This window comes from Diorhabda sublineata, chromosome 4 (assembly GCF_026230105.1).
Source record: "Diorhabda sublineata isolate icDioSubl1.1 chromosome 4, icDioSubl1.1, whole genome shotgun sequence".
Taxonomy (NCBI): domain Eukaryota; kingdom Metazoa; phylum Arthropoda; class Insecta; order Coleoptera; family Chrysomelidae; genus Diorhabda; species Diorhabda sublineata.
The window spans coordinates 33,881,173-33,900,680 of record NC_079477.1 but is presented as its reverse complement, the minus strand read 5'-3'; the positions used below and the strand labels follow the sequence as shown (position 1 = coordinate 33,900,680).

The 19,508-nt window shown below is 30.5% G+C and overlaps 1 protein-coding gene across 2 annotated transcripts; it reads left to right on the top strand.

The window, feature by feature from the left end:
* The first annotated feature begins 531 nt into the window (after positions 1–531).
* On the top strand, positions 532–13,554 carry LOC130442755 (vacuolar protein sorting-associated protein 18 homolog). Of its 2 annotated transcripts, XM_056777102.1 has the most exons (13): positions 583–1,016; positions 1,076–1,259; positions 1,364–1,609; positions 3,049–3,149; positions 3,259–3,306; positions 3,679–3,990; positions 4,570–5,117; positions 6,240–6,525; positions 7,352–7,714; positions 8,862–9,066; positions 9,123–9,274; positions 9,339–9,570; positions 11,048–13,554. In XM_056777102.1, the coding sequence occupies exons 1-13, from the start codon at positions 948–950 to the stop codon at positions 11,290–11,292; spliced, it is 2,991 nt and encodes a 996-aa protein (XP_056633080.1). In that variant the 5' UTR covers positions 583–947; the 3' UTR covers positions 11,293–13,554. The 2 variants fall into 2 exon arrangements, with proteins under 2 accessions (XP_056633081.1, XP_056633080.1); XM_056777103.1 differs by lacking the exon at positions 3,259–3,306 and having other exon boundaries at positions 532–1,016.
* Positions 13,555–19,508: the final 5,954 nt, after the last annotated feature.

Genomic DNA, 19,508 nt, shown 5'->3' with positions numbered 1-19,508 from the left:
TTGATTCGTCGGAAAGGTCCTGCCCTATTAATCACCATCCGTTCAAAAGATGCACCTACAGTTTATTATTTCATCGAGCAGTTAGCGATTTATTAACTCAAAATGATATACCAATAATCTATTTGCCTCGGTAAACTGTCAATTACGCTGCTCATAAGAATTAATTGAAAATAACTTTTAAAGTTCAGAAGACCAAAAACAAGATAGAAAGGATCCAATCACAAATTTACATTTATGTAATACTTCTATATGGATAGTTTCTATAAGTGGAAGCTGTTCCGGCTAAGACAGACAGAATGGCAACGATTTCTCTATCATTCGAGGTTTCAGCTCGGTTCTGCGCATTCTCGAGCATGCGTAGTACAGATAAAGTGTCTCGAACGAGAGAATAAATGATTATTGTCGGCACCGTAACGTTTTTCCCATACCCTCTGTCCACATAGGAGTATTATATATATGTTAAATCTATGACCCGATTACTTCGATCAGTTTCCGAATGATAGTGAAAGTGATCGAGATTACTTTCCGAACATTAAAATCATGATCGAGTAGACTCCATCACATTTTTCGAAAGTCTCGAAACTACACTTCAATGTAGGTGTTACAATTGATGGGAAAAAGAAATGGTGAAACAATAAATTTGAAAATATGAGTTTCAACACTTAATCCTTTTAGTTTTACTTTGACAGTAGCGTCGTTGTTTATATATAACGCTTGGCCTTATAACGACATATTATGGTTTTACACCATATCTATGATATACACTGTCTATTCTATCTGTCAAAGATACAATAACAACTAATAACATAATCCCAATAGTCTTTATTTAATTAGAATAAAATTGATTTGTATTTATAATACTGATATTAGAAAAGAAATCATATTTTTAGCCTAAGCTGAAAACTAGAAGTGCTTCTATTTTCTGAAAATAGCAAAAATTATTCAATATGACTTCTATGTTTGAACAATTTGAACAACCAGATATGAAAACCAAAAATGTTCCCTCAGCTGAAATGGTAAACAATATTCTTTCCAACGTATTGCTACTAGTTTTTTTATTCATTTTCTTTTGTAGAGTATGTCTGCATTTATAAATGTTTCACTGGAACAAGAGGCACCTATTTTTTCAAAAAGTAAAAAGGATTTCACACCTTCTGAAAGAATTACACATGTTGCAATTGCCAATAAATACCTCATCATTGTTATGGCAAATAGTGTATTATTTAGAATGAATTTAAACAATCCACAGCAAACCTCTGGTACTTATCACATATTACATATTTGATATTACTAAGTTAATTTTAAGAAAATCATGTTGTCCACTATTGATAAATGTATTTTTTATCAATATTCTTTGTTTCAGAAATTTCTTTATCAAAATATACAAGCACCACTAAAATTACAAATCTTTTTTTGGATCCGACTGGAAATCATCTGCTTATAACATTTGTTGCAAAAAATGATGGAGGAAGTGGTCCAGAGATTCTTTATTTGTCAAAAAAATTAGATAAAGTGAGAACAACCTCAAAATTTCGGGGTAATGATTTTACAGCAGTGGCATGGAATCCACTCAATGAATCAGAAAATACCACTGGACCAATTTTATTAGGTTAGTTCATCTTTACTATTGCTCAGTTACAATGATGATTTATACCTATTATTGCATTTTACTATCTCTAATGTTTCTTATTTGCTTTGATTTTTTTCAATTGTCATATTGTCACTCAAGTTCTAACATCGCATAAATCCAAAAAATATCATTTGATTTCTAAATGTCATTCATTATATAATGGAAAGATGCCCCTTTAGTCAACTGATATAAAAATCTCACAATTGATCTATGTTTATAAATTTTCAAAAAAAATAGATTATGATTGCAAAATACAAAAATGCAGTTTTTTGCTATCCTGAAAAGTTGTTATTTTTAAGTAACAGTGTGCTAGAACGTAAGAGATGATATTATCTCTTAGCATTGGGTGAGCAAGGAAACTGTAATAAATATAAATATAAAACTAATCTTTTAAAAACAAGCATTTTTACAGTGCTAGACTAATGAAATATTTGTTCTCCAAAAATAAAGACTCTTTCTGAGATTTAACTACATTTAACTGCGTAAAAAAATATTGAGAGCTGAGTTTTTAAAAATCTATCTTTATAGTGTAGCTGAATTCAAAAATAAAAAGGTTGTTTCATCAAAGATTTGTAAAATTATTACATTATTTAGAAAGTGGCGTCTTTTGAGAATACTATCAGTTCATCATTCATTAAAAATCTCTGTCCTTTCAAACCATTTATTTTTTAATTAGAAAACAGGACAAGTCTTAGGTTACCAGATTTGAAATATGAATACTCTGAATTTATTAAAGATGGTAGCTGAAATGTGTTGAGTATCTTATTCAAATTCAGTTTTTTCCAATTTCATTCTATAGCTGTTTCCCCTTATTCTTTTATATTTTTGTTTATAATCCATGAGTAAGATTGGAATAGCCTGTAAACCACTCATCATCAACTCTTCTATCTCTCTAACCTTATTCTGCAAACATCCAGTAGCATTTGATAAACTTGTTCAACATTTTTTACCTTCCTGGATGTTCATCATCTGTCATTATTAAAATTTAAGTACCCAAAATTTCAAAGATAATTCTTGTGAAAACATACACAAAGACTGACTCAAGTGATTATCAAACAACTGATCATGAAAAGGTGAAATTTCTAGAAATAATACTTTAGTTAAAAAATTCTTATCTTAATATTGATTTGATACTAGAGGGATATATACCAATAATCTGACTCTGTGACTTGTTTTGTTATTATGGGTTTTCCATATTGGTCATATATTTTGTTTATTATACATTATATAATTTTTATTTATATTATTATTATAATTTATATAATTTTTTTATTCTTTTTCCATTTACAGTTAAGACTGAGTTTGTTCTCTTTTTGTCCCCCATTTGTCCATTGGGTCTGTCCAATCCTCACTTGCTCTTTACCTTGTTAGTGGTGTTTAAATTATTTTTTAACTTATAACAAATGTCTGTATTACAGGTACATCTAAAGGATTAATATTTGAAACTGAAATTACTTTGGAAGGAGAAAAGTTCTTCACTTCAAGTTTTTCATCGAGTCTGGAACAATATTGGCGACAGGTATTGTTGAACATTGTTATTCATTTTCATTTGTTGTTATTTTCAATTTAATTTTATTATCCATACATTTTTTTTTGTACAAATCACAAGTTCATCATTTTGTTACAAGCTGCCACATTATTTACCCTTATATGGAAATAGAGATGAGGATGGCTTGGTAAATCAAATAATTTATTATTATCTTTCTAACAATAAAATCAAATATATAATAATTTAGTTACAAATATTTCCTATAAAATTCTATACTTCACCATTTATATGAAATTCTTTAAAATGATATCAGTTTTTCAGTTCTTTATACCTCACTCATCTACCTAAGCTGTGATCCTCAGTTGTTGTTAAGATGTTAAATCATTTGAAGTTTGAAGAACATTCCGAATGATTTAAAATTATGCACAGAATAGATCCTCCTTCCCAAACACATGGTTTTTCTTGTATTAAATTAAAATCACTTGAAGTAGTGTTAATTAATTTGAAGATTTCTTGTAAAACTCGTTTGATATAATCCTTATTATATTTTATTTTCAAGATATTTGACATTGGTAAAGGTACTGATACTCCAATAAATAATTTGGAATTTCACAAACTTCCCCGACAAGATAAATACGTGGTAATAGTGACAACGCCGTCCAGGTTTTATTATTTTACTGGTTCAGTAAATTCAGAAGACAAACCAATTTTACAACAAGTGTTTAACAAATATTTGAATGTTCCCGAAAAGGATACTTACATGGAATGTAAAAACAACAGTAACTTGTCCAAATTGCAGTTGTGGTCCGAAAATTTAAATACCCCGGATTCTTTTGCTTGGATAACTGAAGAAGGTATATCTTTTAGTCAGGTAAGAATTGTTTGATATTCAGTTTTTTTTCATTAAAATAATCGTTTGTATGTTTTTTTTCTTCCTATTATTAGAAGCTACCATAAGGTGCGTCTCGTTTTTTTAAATTTATTTCATGAAAATTTGTACATTCAAATTTGTGTAACTTTTTAACAGATCATATTTAACAGGTTTACCACATATCATTCTGAAGCTTAAACTTTAATGTTTAAAATGAACTTTTAATCTTTCTACATCATGTAGGAACCAAGTAATTACTGATAAAGTGAGAAAAAACGTCTATTTTGTATTAATTTTGCATTATATTAATAATAAATTTTTAAATATTGATTTTATGCAAAAAACTTTGGTGACCTTTTTGTAGATGTTTTTAAAACAAATATTTTTTTGTTTGAAACTTTTTTCTTATCTCTTTTTGCTTAAGAGTTATAGTTTTATAAACAATTGAATTGTTTATAATAAAATACTTGACTACATTTGGGCTCGGCACCCTTGAAAAATCAATTCTACATATCAAAAAACATAACCCCCCCTAGCTGCAGTACTAATATTTACTACATAATTATTATATTATTTCAGATCGACATTTCTACAGATAATATAGAATCAATTAGTTTGAAGACGAACCTTATTTCATACCCGAAATCTATTTACGAAGATTCGGTACTTAAAAAGTTTCCTATAGCAGTGGCCCTCACCCAATTTCACATACTTTTAGCTTATACAGACTCGGTGAAAGGAGTTTGTCTATTAAACCAAGAAATAGTTTACGAGGATAATTACAATGAAGCGTTCGGTAGACTCATCAATCTAATCAAGGATGTTAGAACCGGTGATATTTGGGCAGTAACGGAAAATTCTGTATTTCGTTTTAAAGTTACCAGAGAAGAACGAAACATATGGCAAATATTTTGCGATAAAGGAGAATTCGAATTGGCGAAAAAATATTCCAAAAGTAATATACAATGTTATAACCATGTTTTGATTAAAGAAGCCGATAAATTGTTTGGTGATGGAAAATATGAACTTAGCGCCCAAAGGTATGGAGAAACTGAATGCAAACTTGAAGAGGTCTGTTTAAAATTCATAGAAGCTGGACAAAGTGATGCATTAAAAATGTTTTTAAGGTTAGTGTTTGGTTAAAACAATCGCTTGTTAATATTACTTCACTTTAAACAAAATTTATAAATTACTTGGAATTTTTCTACTCCTAATCATTGCTGTGTGCACATATGAGAATATTAATATACAAGACCTTGATAAAAGAAGTAACCATATGATTATTGTAAGACTCCAAATACAAAAATCATTACATTATTACATTAATACAAGATGGAAGACTGCAACATGAGCAGACTAGAGGACTAGAGCAAATGGAAGATTATCCAAAGCAATTGAGGCATAATTTATAGCAAAAAAGGAAATATCAAAAAAATGTGTAAGAAGTTGGTATTTCAATATTGACATTTGGATTAGAAACATTGACACTTATACAGAAACAAAAAAGTAAAATACAGAGTACAGAACCGAGATTTCTAAGAAAATTAGAGAATAATGCGAGATACGATAAAATAAGGAATAACATTATATGAGGATATTTCAACTTGAAACTAATTCAAAACCAAATCGAGGAAGGGCAACTGAGACGATTTGGAGACACCATGAGATAGAAGAAAAACGATTATATAGAAGATATATGAAGGATGAACTTACAGAAACAAGGAAGAAAGAAAGAGGAGCTTGACAGAAGAAATAAAGATCACAGAAATAAAATGAGGAATCAGTTGGCAAAAAAATACAAGGTGATAAAAAAGGAGCTCACAAAATGACTCAATACCAAGTCTCACACCTCAAAAGGTAGAAAAGCATCAGGATTAAGCTAAATTCGTACAAATGAATTATTTCCAAAAAGGTCTTTTCAATTTAGATTAAAATGAATTGGCAGAACAGTTATTCATTGATCAACACCTGCTCCTTAAATTTGACCAATGAATCTAATTACTATTCAGTAATTTTGGGAATAATTTTTTTTTGGTTGGGTAGATTTTGAAGGCTTTGATAAAGAATTTGTTTTCTCTATGGGGACTTGGGGTGGGGTGTTATCGAATGGAATGCTTCGCCCGTGCGTGAGTGTGGTCATGCAAGAAAAGAACTAATGAGAATTATGACCTATTTTTCTTTTAGGAATCTTTTTCATCATTTGATTCGATAATTCTCGGCCTTTGTTTTAACAACATATTGCTTTCTAGGTGTAAGATGAATACGTTGAAACCTCAGGACAAAACTCAAATAACTATGATAGTATTGTGGGTTATGGAACTCTATTTGATAAAACTGGAAGAAGGACGTTTACTAGGTATGGAAGAGTCAACAGCTTATGTGGAATTACAAAAAGAGCTCGACAAGTTTATAGCGATGGACGAAGTATCTAATTGTATTAAAAATAATAAAAGCACTGTATACAATTTGTTGAGTAGCCATGGCGATAAAACAAATCTCCTAAAACTCACTATAATCAATAAAGATTTTGAACAGGTGATTACATTATTTTTGATTTGATTATATTGATTTTTTTCAATAAGGGTAGAACAATAATTGGAGATTACTATTCGATATTACTGACTACTCTACGGGAAAAAATTAAAGATAAAAGACGCGGAAAGCTATCCAAAGGTGTTTTGTTTTTGCAGGACAACGCCCCTACACACAAATCTTATGTTGCCATACAAAAAATACGTGATTTATGGTTTGAATTACTAGAACACCCCCCTTATTCACCAGATTTGGCTCCGTCCGACTATCATCTCTTTCCTCAACTGAAAAAAGTTTGTTGCAGGTTCGCTGTAATAAATTTATCCAATTAAGAGGAGAATATGTTGAGTAATAAAATATTTGACGTTGAAATTTTGGTTGGTTCTATAGTAGGCTAAGAATTTTTCAATATATCCTCGTACAATCTTGTTATTTGCAAAGCTAACTTTAAACAAATTTGATTGATGATTAGCTTACGGAACTGTCTAAAACTAAAACAACAGATACATAATGTCTAAAAAAATCTTTCATGGCTCTAAGTCGGCTAGCAATTGTTACTTATTAAGTTAAAGATAAATAATGCAAAAAATGACTGTGCTAAAATAACAAAAAAATGCTTTTTGGTTTTCCACTCTTTCCAAACTCACCCACTCAAAACATTTGGCTTGGAGTACAAAGAGCTTTATCAAACAAAGAAGTATTTAAAACCTGCTCTGGTCAAGGCATTCATTCTGGAGCCATCAGTTTACCTTGTGACACTTTATTAGTATCTTTTGTTGTAACTCATCCTACAGAATATTAGTTTTCGTTGCAACTTAGCTTGTTTCAGATAATTCAACAACATATATTCAAGAACAATTTTCACGACGCTTTAGAGGTACTAAAAAGTCAGAAAAACTATGCTCTGTACTATCATTTCACCCCAATCTTGATGCAAATGATTCCTAAACATATGGTAAAAGTTATAATAGAACAAGGAAAAAAATTGGCACCACTCAAACTTCTTCCAGCTATGGTTACCTGTAACAGTGAATTTCACGCCAAAGAAATAATACACTATTTAGAATTCTGTATCGATAAATTGAAGAATACCGATAAAGCTATCCATAATTTCTTGATATCTTTGTATGCGAAATATGATTCAGAAATGCTCATGAAATATTTGGACTCGCAAGGACAAGAACTTTCTTTGGTAAGTTTAATCTCATCAGTGAACATCAGAGATTATAGAATGAAACTTACTTCAAAGATCTTTTTTTACATTTAAATTAAGAGAAGAGGTACATAAAATAAATCTGTCTAATCAAACTAATAATTATTTTATACTTAGTTGTCATATCTCAAAAATAATAAGTAGCTATTAAATTCATAGTTTAGAATATATTTACAATCATAATTTCACCCCAAATTGCTTGTAATTTTCAAAAATTTCTGAAAATTTTCTTTCTCCCGTATTTCACTCTATTTCAAGACTTTTTGAATTTTTAAAATGGAATGCGTTTTTTGATATTTTATGGTTTTTTAATGCAGTTTTGTATTATATTGTATTGGTGCCTCTTTAATCTTTTTCTGAATATTGAAATATCTGTCCTATGTAAAACAGCATCACAATTATCACAAAGTACTTGATATCTAATATCTTATTTTCTTAAAATCAAAAAAAATTACTATTTTTAAATTATCCATCAAAACTTCGAGACACTGATAAAATAAATAATGAAATTTGAAATCTATACGTTGATAAAGGAATCACATATTACCTACAACAAAATACTTACATACAAATATACAAGGTGTGTCTAAAAAGTATATATATATATAAATATATATATATATATATATATATATATATATATATATATATATATATATATATATATATATATATATATATATATATATATATATATATATATATATATATATATATATATATTAATGCATCTAAATGTTCTTGATTTTAGGTCTTTTCTGTTTCAAAATTAGTTTTTTGTTGATAGTTTTTAAAAGAAAGATAAATGTTGACGTTTCGACATTTCTTTAAGTCTTTATCAAAATATAAAGTCGAAACGTCAAAATTTATCAAGAGACTTAAAATCAAGAACATTTAGATGCATTAATATATATATATATATATATATATATATATATATATATATATATATATATATCTGAAATAATTTCTTTGTCTTTAGTTTGGGTCTGAAGCCCGAACGAGGGGTGTTAAACTGCTCTGATGAGACGTAATAATGTCGAAACTAGTCGTAAACATATATTTATATATATTTGTGGGGAATGGTTATTGTGTTAATTTGCTATCGACTCCTGTATTGTTTCAGGTAAATTATGACATTCATTATGCGTTGAGACTGTGCCACGAACATAAGCAGGACAAAGCGTGTGTTAAACTTTTTGGATTATTAGGTATGTGGAAAGCGGCCGTCGATTTAGCACTCACCATAGATATCGATTTGGCCAAAACGATAGTTAATATGTCTCCCGAAGATGATTTCGAATTGAAAAAGAAACTTTGGCTCAAAATAGGTATCATAACGATATTTTTATTTGCAATTAGATAAAATAAATTTGGAATGTTTTAGCCGAACATTTAGTAAAAAGTACAGAAGACATACAACAGATGATGGAATTTATGCAACAATGCGAGTTTATTAAAATAGAAGACGTTTTACCATTTTTCCCCGATTTTGTTACAATCGATTATTTCAAAGACGCTATATGTAATTCGTTGAAGGTAAATCTGATTATAAAAAAATTTCAACTGTATTATATCGATACTAACTAAACTATATTTTCAGGAATATAATCAGAACATTCAAAATTTAAAAGAAGAAATGGAAGAAGCTACGAAATCTGCCAAACAAGTTAGAGAAGAAATAGAAGCATTTAGAAATCATCATACAATAATCAATACTTCAGATAATTGTGAAGTTTGTAACAAAATGTTGCTCATCAAATCTTTTTATATGTTTCCGTGTCGCCATATGTTCCATAGCGATTGTCTCTTAACTGAACTGTCACCATTTTTAGGTAAACTGTTTTGAAACTACATGGACTATTTTAGGAAACCTGAATCATACTGCTAGAAATCACTAAAGAAGCTACTAGAATTATAAATTTCACTTTCGAAATTTTATTTTTTATAACACTTTTTAAAAACATTTATTTTCAAAAATACACTTATTACAAACTTTTGGAATTTTGAATAGTACTTAATAGATTCTACTACAACAACAGTTATATTTAAAGATCTTACTATAAAAAGTCCTAAAAAAACATGAACTCTGTAAATTTATACTATTTCATTTGCTGATTAAGTATGTCGCCGGCAATAGTCTTCCGTCTCCTTATGCTTAGATTTCTATATTATTGAAAACGAAAAAAAATACAACGAATTGTGAAATTAAATCTATCAACAATTTCAAGGTCGGTGACAATGTTTGTAAGGAGGTTCACAAATTTGTTTTACATGAAGTTTTGGAAAGTTTTATATTTATTGGTAGAACAAATTTTGAAACAATAAGATCTGAGTCGTTTCTGATGAAATATAAATAATTTAGAATGAAGGAACCACAATAGACGAAAATTACATTATTTAGTGAGTAGAAGAGGTTTGTTTGCCGAAAAGGGAGCTGTATGAGAAATGAAGATCATTTGAATAAAAAATTGGTTGAGTATGAAATATAAGAAAATGTTCAATTGCAAGTGCAAGAACTTATTTGATTTGAAAATACAACAAATATTTTTTTTTGGAAGTAAATCATTAAAAATATCTGTATAATTTGAAAATTTTTTTTCCGTTCTTGGTGTAAAAATAGTTTAATCATTTAACTATTTGCAAATTTTTCATTAAACATTATTTATCTTAAATAAATTTATGTAAAGTTAATAATTATTCACTGAGAATCTGTCTCACTGTCATCACTAGAGAAAGAAACGATTATCGGTTTTATAAGATCATCCATAATCCTATCTAATTTGAACATTACATCTTCTTTTAGGATATGTACAACACAATATCGCCAGTGAATGTTGTCACATTTTCCAAGGTTTGCATTAGAAGATGCTTCACATCTTTTAGTTTAAAAGTAGTATTTTGGTTGCCACTTCATGTTTTGCTTGAGCCCAAATTAATTCTCTAGGGTTTAATTCACAATTATTTGGTGGCAGCCTAAGTACAATTTTATCTCACCAGCATATTAACATGTAAACTTGTTCAAAGTCTATTATGTTGAATTACATCTTCCAAAAATGTGAATTCAACTCGCTTTATTGTCGAGACAAACATCTCGAACTGCTCGCCAATCCAAAAAGACAAAGATATTTTTGTAAGCCTATGGGTTTCGTCAACTCAGCAAGATATCAATTCCATTATAATCTTTATGAACTGTTGATTTAAGCAACTATGTTCCGATAACAATATCTCGGTAATCAGATTTATTTCCAAATGATTTTATGATATTATTTCCAGGATAAGATAAATGCATTATTTTTTTTCAATTTTTAGGTCCAGCTAAAAGGAATAGACTGTCTGATTTGAATAAACAGCTTAGTTTGTATAATAATCAGTTTAATCTTGACAATTTGAGCACTGGATCTACGGGAATGTCTCATAGAGAACAACTCAGAGCTGAAATCGATAATATTCTGGCATCGGAGTGTCCATATTGTGGAGAAATTATGATTAAAAATATCGACCAACCTTTTATAGAAGATCATGAATATGAGATGATCATGAAAGAATGGGAATAAAATTATTTTGATATTAAAATTGAAAATGTATATATTGGAAGTTTGTAATATCATACCAAAATTGGTTTGTAGGAAATTTTGATGGATAATAAAATTCCTCGGTATATTTAGAGATACCACCCCTAAAGGGTGGTGAGTGATATTGAGTTTTAATTAATTCTTGATTAGTATAGTTATTTTTGACAATATATCTGGTATTATGTTATTTTTGACCCAAGAATTTCCAGAAATATTTCGGTCTTAAAATGTCATCCAATTAGGTATCTTACTAGAACTTACATTTATTTTAGGTGTCAGATACATCCAAACAAATCAGTTAACTTTAAAAAAATTCACTCTTCAAAGAAAACTAACAAAATTGTTATTTTTCCAATATTACTTAAGTCGGAACCATATGTGAAACTTTTTTATTTTTAGTTTTACGAAAAAAAGTTCTTCATAAAAAGTTTTGCATGGTTCAAAACCTGGAATGAACTCATCAGATATCAAAATTTGTTAGTCGTATACGAGGTATATACATTTTTGCTCAAGAGTAAAGTACCTTCATTTTTAAGAATATTGACAATTGACAATTTTATATGATCTTTGGTCTTAGAAATGTTAAGAAAGAGAAGATTAGAATCGCACCGTGAGTTAAGGGTGATTAGGTCACTAGATATGGTCCTATGAAGTGCCGCAAGATCAGGGTTACTCCAAGAGAAACTAGTGTCGTCTGCAAATAGACATATTTTACCACTGATGTCTAGATAGGCGATATCGTTAATAAACAGAAGAAACAAAATACAGCCTAGTACTGAGCCTTGGGGTACTCCATATTCTATTTACTTGCAAGATGACATCGTTGTATCAACCCTTACAAGCTGATTTCTGTTGGTAAGGTATGACTTAAACCATACGAGAGATGTTATTATGATATATTATGATCAACACAATGGAAAGCCTCAGACATATCACAAAAAGTTGTTGTAATGACTTTAGGCTATTTAGGCTAAAGTAGACACTGTTTGGAAGGGAGAATATAGCATCATTTGTGCATTTGTTACTTAAAAACCCAAATTGATGAGTAGCGAGTATTTTATATTTAAACAGAAATGATAGGAGTCCACGTCACCAGAGAGCATGTTCCAGTCAGTTGTTTTGAAAACTTTTTCCCGAAAAGATACGCCATTTTTAGTATAGGATTTTAGTGAAAATTTTGTACATACTACTCCATGATCTCGATCATACGATGGCACGACATAGTCTATAGTACCAGAACTGGTCTTAGTTATTCTGGTTGGTGCCGTTATAGCATGACCATACCAAAAGAATCAAGAATTGATTGAAAGCGTTCTTGACCAGCACACACACTGGAATAATCAATATTGAGATTGTCACATAGAATTAGTTCGCTTTTTAGAGGTAAAGACTCCAGTAAGGTCAGTAGTTTGTGACAGAAAGTATGCACGTCAGCGTACGAACAATATAGAGCTTAGCTAACATATAAATCCTGAGTATAAAAATCTGTTCATATTTTTGTTAGCTCCATTATTGAACGTGTGCACCTTTGTAAGTTACTGAGCAGGACTACATAACCGCTGTGGGCTTCTTATCATTTATTTCTGTTTTTCTCTATGCCTGTTTCTATTTTATTAATCTTCCTTTGACTCTTTGTACAACAATTACCATATTTTCGAACAAACCACAGAACGAAACAAAATATATTTTGTTCGGTACATAGATTATATAAAACACACTGTGATTTCAGTGTTATCATATTTTATTACTTTTCAAGATTCATACTCCGTTTGTCCAATACACCGTTTTGATTGGTTAAAACCGAATATTTTTTATATTTACGCACTTCATATTCATGTATAAACCTTAGAATGTATTGCTACGAATTACCCCGTCCATGACATGGCCCGTGAAGCCGACCCTGTAAAATTTGGTGAACGCGCTGGGCGGAAAGCGTTTTATATTGTTTTTATCGCTGCTAAGATGTCTTTATATTGTTTTTTTTTGAACCAGTTTCTAGAAACATCTTATTTATTTATTTATTCACTTTCTAGAATTCTAGAAATAATTTTCTGGTATAAATTAGCGCGAAAGTTAGTTTATAATTTTGTAATGTAAGTTGTAGTGAACGGAATGAAATAGTAAAAAGTAAAGGGTGAATTTAAATAAATTATAAAAAGTAGTGAATATTTAATTATAGAAGTAGTGATAAGTTGATTATTATTGTGTATAGTGTAAGTGTGTAAATAAATTAAGTAAGTAAGATACATTGTGTATAAATTCGCCCCACTGTTAGAAACAGTTTAATTAAATAAGAAAAACATCACAGTATACAGGTATAAAATTTACTTTTAGTTCCTTTCTTTTGTATAAAGGCAGTAAACTGCGTTTTTCATTTTTTCTTACAAAAATAGTTCTGCAATTAATTTTAAGGAATTATTATGAAAATAATAAAAGAGGATACAAACATTTAAACCGTAGAGCGAAGCTTGAAGTATGGTTAACTTATGGTATAACAGAGCGTACTATTTTGATCAAGTGTTTGTACATATCATATCTTGTAAAGACATTTAACGTCCAGCTTTCTATAATAATGTGTTTTAGAAATGGTGCAATAATAAAGTAAGATTATTCTAACATTTAAAAGGTAAGTTATAAAGAAATTCTTAGTAAAGAATTTTTTTATTTTTTCATGCAATTCATGCTCAATAACTTGTGCTATGTTTACAACAATTGATGTAATAATAATTATAGTATTAGATTCAATGAAGTATCAACTGATTAACTATAATTTTTTCGAGTTGAGGTAAGTAAATTTGACATATGTTTCCAACATAGAAAATACAGGTGAATAATTTACATCTCACTCCTAAATAACATACCTGATAAAGTATGTAAAAAACATGGGTTTCCCAAAATATCGATTTCAAGAGTATAGGGATTGAGGCTTGGACTCCTCCTGAAGGAGATGTTATCTATTCTGTTCACTTTGAAGAGTCTCTTTTTGAATTGCCCGATTTTGCCAATGTGTCTGAGATTACCTACAATATTGTTATTTATATGGCGGGATTTGTACTAAAATACCTTTTAAAACTTGTACATTGTAATAACGTATTGGGTTAGAAATTGGATGGATTGAGTAGTTTGGATAAAGGAGGAGGGTTCATAGGTGAGGCCAGCAACCTGCTATGGTAATAAGACACGCTTACAGAACCAATGCACAAACCTTGGAAACAGGATGTATATCGAGTATCGAGGACAAATGTACTGCTACTAGGGTATTCGAATGTTTGCTTATGGAACGGATAACCAGGAGTTGATATTGTAGCTGAATCGAAGTAAAATTGAACCTTGCACACTTTATGAAACTAAAAGAAAGCGGAGAGGTACCGCTAAATATTAAAACAACATGATTTATAGCGGAGAACAAAAAAACAAACGAGCCAGGGCTGTTACTGCTATGAGAGACTTAAAAATAGCATAGTCAACATCGTATACGTATCTGACAGATTACTACGCACAACGCTGGGGTAATTTAGATATAGTGAGCATCTATGGACCAGACATAAATAAGCCGAAACAAGAAAGCAATGAGTTCTATGAGACATTACAGGCATTTCTGGACAAAATACTAGCAGGGAACAAACTAATTATGGCGGGGGAATTCAACGCAACAATTAGCAATCAAGATGGAGATGGGGTGAAACAGCGATAAAATAAGATTGGGCATCCAGTTAACCCGAGAGAAAGAGAAAAATTCAATATAGAGTTATTAATGTACGTGAGCACCAAGAAACTGTATGAAACACGTCCGTCGCACAAGATCTAGAATATCCGGATAACATCACAAGATACTGTAGAATTAGAATGGCAAAAGATGAAAATTAACATTCTGGCAGCAACAGAGGAAGCAGTTGGCAAAAGAAAAGTCAATATGTAGTCTACAAAAACAAAAAGCCCTGGTTTACCAACCTAAACCTAAAAACAATGCTTTTCAACTTTGTTTGTCAAAACTGCAGGAAGAGGATACACGATGGGAAGCAGCAATTGTATGCTTCGAAGACGATGTTGTCCTGATAACAGAAGGCGACAGTCTACGACGAATGCTTTTTAGATTCAACCAAATGATAGAACAATTCAGTATGAAGATATTTATCCTTAAGAAAAAGTCTATGACAATAAGTGAAGACCCAGCACGCTGCCAATCAGCGATAGACGATAAAATAATAGAACAAGCTACGAACTTCAGCTATTTAGGAACTAAAACATCAACTAATAGAAATATCTACGAGGAAGCACGCATACAAGCGCACAAGGCCGCCAGAATCTCCAGAAGTTTCCGCGACGTTATAGCAAGCAAGGTACGTAGGTATATACAAACCAGCTGTATGTCCCATATTACCTAAGCAGCTTAAACGAGAGCGGATACTCGGACTAAACAGCAGGGTTCACTGCTGGCACTTCTTTCAAAGATAAAACATTCTGACTCTTCTTTACTTATTCATCTTTGAATCCGTTTGACTGATTCGTAAGCAAGCTTCTTTAAGTTCAGAAAGATCGTTGTACGGTTATCCACTTAGGAACGCGGAGCACGACCTTTGCCTATCTGCTCCACGTTCAGAATTAGTTAAGAGCACAATATTTTACAATAAATCATTTCTCTCATTAGTGCACTGACAGTTTGTTTTCTAATAAAACCAACTCAACCTATTTTTTGATAAGGATTTATAATAAGGGTAGCTCGACTCATCCCTCTGAAAATATCAATAAAATTTATGTGGGGGAAAAATATTTATTTAAACAAAAGATCTATATCAGACAAAGATTTCATACATTGATATTTTTTCTAGTTTATGAATTAATCAATTAGATGATAAAAATTACATAGATATTAGATTCCTTTGCAAAACAAATCAGATTTTGAACAAAAAAAGAAATAGTTTATAATTAAAACATGTTTTGATATATCGATAAAAATGAAATGAATGTATTAAATGATCAATATTATTTTATTCACTATAAATCTATAACTATTGTTACGATTTTATATTTTCAGTAGTATGAGTCTGTCTTCTAAGGAGTGTGGCGTTGACACCACTTACTGCATAACAGGCTTCACTTGCACGCGCCTATAAACCTTAATTTAGCGTTACCAGAATGAGGTTCTAAAATTGTAACATGACAGAACCCTCAGGCGTTTTCAAAATAAACGACTCGTTTTTAAAAACTAAATAAAAATGTATAACTGCTTAATCATCCACAACTTGAACGGATCTTTTTGAATAAACAACAAAGAATAAATTCGGCATGTGACTGTCGATTTCGTAAACATATGTTAAATAAAATATATTCTGTTATTGAATAAACGTCGAATAAAGCAGCTGATGGGCAGGTGGGTACCTTCCGGAATTCAGGTGGCAAGTATGACATTAAATTTGGCCTCTTCTATCTTTTCAGTAGCGCTACAGAAAAATAGTGTAAACAATTTTTGCACTACTGTTACAAAAAAATCTAATTCACAATAAGATGGTTTTATGCAGATTTTTTCAAAAATAGTTCACTTTTAAGACTCCCAAACAACAATTCTTTAAAAAGCAAAAATGAATTAATCGAAATCAAACGGTGATACCCCTTATGTTAAGCCACATCATATGTAACTGTAATTTATCATTTCGCAATTATTTTCTGTAATGATTTTCTTTAATATTGAAAGATATAAAAAAATTAATCTTGGGGAAAAAGCAACGCTATTACTAAATTATACTGTTCGAGTTTTATTATTTATTTTTTTGCATAAATAAACTCTCAATCTGAAACTAGTTTTCTTAAACTGTGTTTTCTCAATTCTTAATAAAGCTATAATCTAGGAAAATATGCTTCACGTAATGTTTTATAGATATGCCTGAATTCTTGAACCCTGAAGTTTCTGGTTTTTGTTGATCCACTACTTACTGCTAAATTTGGTGGTTGAGTTCTTGTTTCAAGAATGAGTCGAGAAGAAGTTTTGTTGAACTGAGTGAAAGAATTCCTAATACTATAAAATGTAGAAAGCACCATCCATTCGGGACATGAAAAACCTTTCAAATCTCCAAGAAGTGAATATCGTCCATCAAATAAAAAAGGCTGGGTTGGAGAAGACAATGAAGTGCCGAGTGAAGAGGATGGGTTAAATATTGGAAATTTTCCTAACGGTTGAGTAAATAGAGAAAAAAATAACTGAATGAAATGAGGGATTCAAGAAAAAAAATTATAATAAATGTTGTATTTCTGCAAATGAATAAGAGCTTCATCTTATCTCTTTTTTTGACATCAATCTAAATGTCAGTCCAAAAAGCATCATTATTGTTTCATCCGAGGAACAGAAAAGAACTGTTTTGTCAATTTAACACTCAAGTAAATCGTTCAATAATATGGAAATAGTTGACTAAAGTGTAACGAAAAGTGGTGGATGAAATAAATGTACAGACCACCAGGTTGTTTAGGTAATGGAAGACATACATTTCTCTCCGGAATCTATTGTAGAAAAAATACAAACTAGAAAGTTCTGAGTTAAATTTAGCCAAAATGTTGGATCTGTGTAGTTTATTTTGTTGAGACCAGTTATTCTGGGAACATATGAATATTTACTTGCGACACCTTTCCAACTAATATCCAAGATCCAACCAAGAGATATTTTGAAAGTTGTACATGATATCAATTTGCAAAAGATTGTGTTTTCAAAGGGCAAGCTGAATGAAGATATCTCTCAAATCAATCCAGAAATAGGATCGCTAAGGTTGGTTGTGCCAAAAACTCACCCAATACCGAAACTCCTCATTGGAATTGCATACTACAAAAGGCAGCTGAATAATTCGGGAATTCTTGCAGGTGGTCAAAATTAGAATATTTTGTATGGACATATAATGAAGGGGTACAGGAGAGGTGGGATCATGTCATTTAAGTACTTTGGAGATGTGGTGGACAAAATCGCAGTATCAAACTTGTTACCTCATGTCCTACTGGATCATCCGATACTCGAAAAACTAACATTAGTTATCCGGACATAGCTTTTTGTCGAACGATTCAAAGTTCGATGACGTTGAGTCGGTTTTTAAAATGCAAGAGAGGCTTAACACTGACAATGACTATATGAATGTAATGGGAAAAATACCTCAGACAACGTAAATTCCTAATGACCTGTTTAAACAAAGTTTCATAATTGGCGTTACTACTTGTCATGAGATAAAGCTCAATAAGCAATAAAGTAAGTAATTAATGAAAAGCGATTTGAATCAAGAACCTCAGAGAGTTATCATTGAAAAGCAAGGAAAAGGTTTAGAACCCCAAAGGGAAGACAAAGAACTGCCTCTTTTATGGCCACATGGTGAACCTCTATTCTTGAAGAAGCTGAAAGGCTGGAATAATAATAATAGTTCCCGCAGATATTTGGGAATTTAATAAAAAAGCATTACTCTCTAACACTGTAGATTTTGAAGATTACGAGTATATTGATGGCTTTGGATATTGGTAGATAACTGATCGCAACGCCTAGAAGAAAAGTCAAAAGTAATAAAAACATTTTGGTTTTACCGGAATAAAAATTTTAATGAAAATAAGTCAACCTTGTTTTCCCCAAGTTTCCATCAGTTTTCAAACGGGCTACTTCACAAAATACAAATGTTTTAAAAGTCTTGTACGAGAATGTATTGATATCTAGTTGCCTAGAATAGTGAGCTCCATAAAATATTCATGTGTTCAATATTTCCCTTGAGTTTTCTTCTTTTATTAGTTTCTACATAAACTATTCTCAAGCAATGGGGAGAGTATACTGGGTATTCCAAATTCGGAACTTATTAATGGAATTTCGAAAACAGTAAATTGTGAAAAAGTTACACATGTGAAAATGAATGAAAACTACTCGATTTTTATGGCATATTCCTACATTCATTATCTACTGGAGCTGTTCAAATATTGGAATTTTTTCTACTTTACCAATAACTTATTCAATTGTGGTTACCATAACGTATACCAAGTTAAATTGGAGTTCTTATTTCGTATTCAAAACAATTATCTTCAAGCTCTCAATATAATTATAACAGTTTCCAATATAGCCCATTTTTTCAAAGATGTGTACATTGATGGTATTCATACTATGAATTGGAAAAAATTCGAATATTTGTCTCGCAAAACGGAACAAAATAATTGCAAATATTCCAAAACTGAAATTCTCTAATACTTAC

What these genes read in the sequence shown, in the direction of transcription:
- LOC130442755 (XM_056777102.1), top strand. Translation starts at nt 948, where the DNA reads ATGACTTCTATGTTTGAACAATTTGAACAACCAGATATGAAAACCAAA. An exon ending in ATGTTCCCTCAGCTGAAATG is followed by an intron (nt 1,017 to 1,075) that starts GTAAACAATATT and finishes TTTCTTTTGTAG; the next exon opens with AGTATGTCTGCATTTATAAA. An exon ending in ATAGAGATGAGGATGGCTTG is followed by an intron (nt 3,307 to 3,678) that starts GTAAATCAAATA and finishes TTTATTTTCAAG; the next exon opens with ATATTTGACATTGGTAAAGG.